Source organism: Myotis myotis, unplaced genomic scaffold (assembly GCF_014108235.1).
Source record: "Myotis myotis isolate mMyoMyo1 unplaced genomic scaffold, mMyoMyo1.p scaffold_m19_p_3, whole genome shotgun sequence".
NCBI classification, from domain to species: domain Eukaryota; kingdom Metazoa; phylum Chordata; class Mammalia; order Chiroptera; family Vespertilionidae; genus Myotis; species Myotis myotis.
In genome coordinates, this window is record NW_023416335.1 from 206753148 (window position 1) to 206759147 (window position 6000).

At 56.6% G+C, this 6000-nt stretch overlaps 1 protein-coding gene across 2 annotated transcripts in view; it reads right to left on the reverse strand.

The window, feature by feature from the left end:
* Positions 1 to 5321, reverse strand: part of CARD10 (caspase recruitment domain family member 10) — a 28145-nt gene extending 22824 nt beyond the window's left edge. Inside the window, exons 1-4 of one of the 2 annotated variants that reach the window (XM_036299766.1) lie at positions 5070 to 5321; positions 4646 to 4897; positions 3564 to 3701; positions 1644 to 1969 (exon numbers count right to left, since the gene is read on the reverse strand). In XM_036299766.1, coding sequence (XP_036155659.1) covers positions 1644 to 1969; positions 3564 to 3701; positions 4646 to 4897; positions 5070 to 5217 — 864 coding nt within the window. In that variant the 5' untranslated portion in view covers positions 5218 to 5321. The remainder of the gene's footprint in view (positions 1 to 1643; positions 1970 to 3563; positions 3702 to 4645; positions 4898 to 5069) is intronic. The other variant, XM_036299767.1, reaches the window with a different exon arrangement.
* Between the last annotated feature and the right edge of the window lie 679 nt (positions 5322 to 6000).

Sequence of the window (6000 nt, forward strand, 5' to 3'; positions counted from 1 at the left end):
TTTCACTACGTCGTCCTTCTCTGTGACCTCCCGCCTCCAGCATGGTGAGGAAACGGAGGCACAGAGAGGAAAGCCTTGCCCAGGCCACCCTTCGCTCAATCTGCAGCCAGTCTTGGGCCTCAGACAGCCCTACCTCATGCCAAACACCAAGCAGGCAGAGAACAGCCTCCTGGTCACCCCACTCCAAGCATCTGCCTCCCACGCCCCCCATCAGGCCTGGCAGTCTAGGCCCTTCAGCCTGTGGCCTCAACGCCCCCAATCAGGATTCGTTTCCCGAAACCCCAACATGCTGGTGTGCACAGCCACAGGCTCCCACACTCCAGTGCACCCACACGACAGCCTCCAACAGGCACCTGTCACACCTGCAATGCCACAGCCTCTGCTGAGGCTCATGGGTCTTCCAACCCCACGGTCAGAATCCCCCCAGGCAGCCTCGCACAGTATTGCAGGAGAGAGCCTACTGTGTGCCGCTGGCACTGTTAAATCCCTGGCCCGTGTTGCTCGATGGTTAGAGCATCCACTCACACACTGAAGGGTCTCAGGTTAGATTCCCAGTCAGGGGCACAGGCCTGGGTTGCAGGTTGGATCCCCAGCCCGGGTGGGGGAGCATGTGAGAGGCAACCAATCGATGTGTCTCTCTCACATGGATGTTTCTGTTTTTCTCTCTCTCTTTCCTTCCCTCTCTCCCCTCCCTCCCTTCCACTCTCTCTGGGAAAAGAAAAAAATCAATGGAAAAAATATCCTCAGGTGAGGATTAAAAATAAAATCCTTGAACAATCCCCTGGGCAGTAAAATTCCAATTTCATCCCCACGCTGAGTGCCAACAGGAAACCAAGAAGTGAGACTCGGTTTCTCCACCTGTAAGAGGCGGGGCCTTGTTCATTGCTGGAGGGGGCCAGGTGCGACTTCACCTGGACAAGATCGGGCAGAACAGCATCAGGGGGAAGGCCAGCACTGGTGCCAGGCAGACCTGGTTCAAAGCCAGGTGCCATTCCCAGCTTTGTGATGAGCAAGTCTCTTTACAATCTAAGCCCAGCGTCTGAGTTTCAAAATGAGAACCTCGTGCATGGGACCTCAGTGGGAACATGTGATGTGATGCATGTAACCGGCATGGCACACAGAAGCACATAATAATAATAATAGAAACGACAATGGCTAATGACAATGCAGGGTCTGAGCACTAACCTGTGCAGGCACTGTACCTATCTCAAACTGATGCACCCTCGTAACCCAAGTTTTCTCCCCCTCGGCACTTGCTAACATTTTGGGTTAAATAATTCTTGGTTTGGGGGCTGGCCTGTTCTCTGTAGGATGTTTATCAGCAACACTGGCCTCTACCCACTAGAGGCCAATAGAACACACCTCACTGTAACGACCAAAAATGTTTCCTGACGTGGCCATTGTTTCTGGGGGGCAAAACTGTCCCCAGTTGAGAACCACAGCCATAACTCAATGAAATAAGTGCCATCAACACCCCCATATTACAGATGAGAAAACTGAGGCACAGGGTAGTGAAAGGCCTTGCCCACAGTCCAATAGCTGGCAGATGGTGGCTCTGGGACACGAGCTGGCTACCACATAACCATCCTTTTTTATAAAGTCGCCCCTGCCCCACGGTGCCCTGTCCATCTCCCAGGGCCTACCGCCAGCTGCAAGTCCCGGCTGCGCAGGACGGCCGAGTTCTTCTCCTCGCTGAGCTGTGCCAGGCGCATGGCGATCATGTAGTTTTCATCCTTGAGCCGCAGCAGCTCCAGGCTGCCCACCTCCCAGTCCTCCCGCAGCCGCTGGCAGCGCTCCTGAGCCTGCTGCTGCTCCCGCAGCCGCTGCTCCAGTCCTGCCCGCTCCTCCTCCAGCAGCCGGCCTCGAGCCTGCAGTTGCTGCTCCCGCTGCAGCTGGCTCTTTCGAGCCTCCCGCAGCCGCCGCACCTCGGTCATCAGGAACTGGGTCAGGCCCTCAGGGCCCTCCTCATCTGCGAGACACAGTGGGGAGAAAAGCCAAGTCAGGCAAATAAAACCCACAGGGACAGCAAACTGCACAGAAACACTTACACCACAAAAACACTAGAAGAAAACTCTGGAATATACAGGGTGTCTCAAAAAATGCATACACACTTTAATAGCTGATAGCTCAATTTTGAAAATGAAATGTATTTTAATAAACACTGCCTTTATAATTATTCAAAGTGTGTATATATATTTTGGGGGAACACCCTATGTTTTTATAATTTAGGGGTAAGGAAGGCCTTCCTAAATAAGGCACAAAAATCAGAAGCTATAAAAGAAAAGATAGATAAATCCATATACAAATATTAAACTTTCAGAATGATGAAAGATGTAATAAACAAAGTTAAAAAAACAAGCAACAGAGCAAAAGAAAAATACAAGAATTCAGAGCCACAATATATAAAGAGCTTTTACATGTCAATAAAAAAAAAGGCAAACAAACAAATAAAAATAAGGGTAAAAACTATCAGTAGGTAAGTCCCAAAACAAAAGTGGCTAATAAATAGGCCCTACCTCACCATTATAATAATAATAATTATAGCCACTAACATTTAACTTTATTCTTTGGGCTAGATACATATGTTAATTTATTTAATCTTCATGACAACACTTAATATAGGTACTATTATTATATCTACCCTAAAGACAGAGAAACTGAGGCACAGAAAGGTCATGTCATTTGCCCAAGGTTTACTAATTTGTAAGCTATGAATTATATCTCTCAATGAAGTACAAACTTAAAAAGATTATTTTTGACATATCAAACTGGCAAAAATGTTTTTACATCCCCAGGATGCATGAGGGTACAGCAACATGGACACCCATACACCGCTGGTGAGATGTATGCTGATTTCACATTTAAAATACACATACTCATTGAGAAACTTTACTTCTCAGAAGCTCTCCTCCTGAGATATATACATTTGCACCAAGATGCATACAGAAGGATGTTCCCAGCATCGTTTGTAATATTGCGAAACTGGAAACAACCTAGATGCCCATCAACAGGGGACCAGTTAAGTGACTTGTGGCAAGCATCACTAATGAACACCATGCAGTCATTTAAAACAAGTGTAACAGATGTGGGGAAAATCAGTTGTTCTGAGAAACAGTGAAATACAGAGCAGCACATGTAGGATGAATCCATGTATGTGTGTGTGTGTGTGTACGTGGCACATGTATAAATGCAAAGAAAAGGGAGACTCGACGAAGGGTTACCAGCAGAGCAGAGCTGAAGGAAGAAGTAAAGGTCTTTCCTTTTCATTCTAAAGTCACCTGGACTGTTTGAACTTTTTGCATAAGAAACCGTACACCCATGTATGTCTGACACATACAAGCCTGCAATCAATTTTAGGGGTCTTGTTCGGAACTCTAACTGGAATAGAATCCCAGCCCACACTCAGCCTGTTCTGGGGCCTTGGGCAGACCTCTCGGGTCTCTCTGTGCCTCCGTCTCCCTATCTGGTCAACAGGGATCATGGTGGTGCCTCCCTGACAGGGACAAGGCAAGCGACCTCTGCCCGGGGTTGGGAGCTGCGGCGCCCACGGCGGACCCACTCACCCAGGATCATGGAGCAGCGCTGGGCCGGCTCCTGGCCAGTGAGCAGCGTGAAGTGCTCGGGGTAGTAGAACTCCAGGGCTTCCAGGAAGGCCTCGTAGCCCCTCTTGCCACGGCAGCGCAGGATGTCCATGAGGCGCCCTGGGAAGTGCAGGCGGGTGCCCAGGGTTCAAGGGGAGGGCCCCCCCAGTGCCTAGCCAGTCCCCCCCACAGTGTTCCAGGGCCCACATTCCCCACATTTTTAAGACACTGATACACACAGGGGCCTGTCTCAACTCATCATGGGGAGAGCCCGAAGGCCACAGCCAGGAGAGCCAAGAGCCCCCCCCCTCTCCCCAGCACCTGAGCTTCACACACACACACACACACACACACACACACACACACACACACATTCAACACACGCAGGCCCAGCAAATGCTGCCTGCCTTTTCACTGGCACACGCACCAAAGCCCCCTCTATCGCCAAAAGCGAAGTAAAATAGCTCTCCCATGGGCCAATTCCTGCAAGTCCATTAGACCCACAGCCCTTTGCCAGCCCTGGTTCCAGGACCCGCGCTGTGGGAGGGCACCCTCGCTAAGCAGAGATGGGTCCTGAGCACCTGGAGGAAAGTGAGTCTCCAAGAGTGTGTGGCTCGGGGAGGGCACGGAGAACTGAGGAAGCAAGGGCGCAGGAAGATGCCAAGGGCACCGGCTGTGACCCGGAGGTGCCTGGCCGCCCTAACGACCACATCCAACCCCCCCCCACCACCACCACCACCACCGCCGCCGCCACCACCGCCGCCGCCGCCGCCGCCGCCGCCGCCGCCGCCACCACCGCCAGCACCCCTCTAATGTGGCCCGGGACGTGGGAGGAAACCCCAAGGCAGACAAAACCCAGACGCCGCTGTGGGCGCCCCGGACCGCTTGGTCCTGCCAGCGGTCGGGGAGGTGGCGGGATGGTGGGCACACCGGCCATCCCCCCTGCGGCCCAGGGGCAGAGCTGTCGGCCTCTGGTTCCGGGCTCCGGGCTCCGGACTCCGGGCTCCGCGCTCGGGGCCCGACCCCGACCCCGACCCCGACCCCGGCCCCGGCCCCGGGCTCACCCGTGCGGTTGACGCGGCACGGGAAGCGGTAGGTGCTCAGCACCTCCTCCTCGTCCTGCTCGTCGATGACCCGGCACTGGCGCAGGTACGGCGTGAGCTTGGCCGGGTTGAGGGCGCGCGTCAGCCGGTGCCGGACGCCCTCGATCCGTTCCCATAGGGCGTCCTCCTCCGCCTCGGACCCCGAACCGGCCCCAGCCTCCTCCTCCGCCTCCCCCGCCTCGGCGCCGCCCGGCATGGTCGCGTCCTCGGGGTCTGCGGGCCAGAGGAGCCGGACATCAGCGGGGCGCCCCGGGCGGGGGGAGGGGGGCGCCGGCGATCCCATCCCAGGGCGTCGCCCGCCGGCCCCAGCGCCCCACGGCCCCAGCGCCCCCTGCCCCCGGCGCCCCGTCCGCCCCGCTGTGCGCGACCCCGCGGCCCGACTCACCCCGCGCCCCGCAGCCGCCTCGGGCGCCGGGTTCTGCGCTCGGGCGGCGGCTCCGCCGGCGCAAAGGCGCGGTGTCCCCGGCGCCCCCGGCGCTCCCGGCTCCGTCCCCGTCCACGCCGCCGCCGGGGCTGCCCGGGCCTCCCCTCATCGCCGCCCGGGCGGCCTCGAGTCCGGCTGGCCCCCCGCGCGCCCTGCCTCCCCGCCGTCCGGCCGCGCCTCCCCCAGCTTCCTGTTTCCCGCGGCTCCAGCCGGCGGCTCCCGGGGTCCGCGCGGCCCGCCCACACCTGCCCGGCCTCCCGGGGCGGGGCGGACACGCAGGTCACACCCTCCCGCACGCACGCCGCTCCCCACACACCTTCCCGGCTCGGGCGCGGGCCCCGCGCCCACAGCCACCACCCCCCTACACTACACACACACAATCACACTCACTCACACACTCACACGCACACACAATCACACTCACTCACACTCACACACACACGCACACACTCACGCACACACTCACACAATCACACTCACTCACACTCACACACACGCACACACTCACGCACACACTCACACAATCACACTCACACACTCACACACTCACACGCACACACGGTCACTCACACACACAATCAAACTCACACTCACACACACACTCACACACACTCACACACACTCACACACACTCTCACTCACACTCACACACTCACACACTCACACGCACACACAATCACACTCACTCACACTCACACACACACGCACACACTCACGCACACACTCACACAATCACACTCACACACACTCACACACTCACACGCACGCACGCGCACTCACACACACACTCACTCATACACACACTCACTCACACACACACACACACACACACACACACGACCCCCCCCCTTCACACCCCCCGCCAGAGGCTCCTGCTCGCACCTGGCAGGGA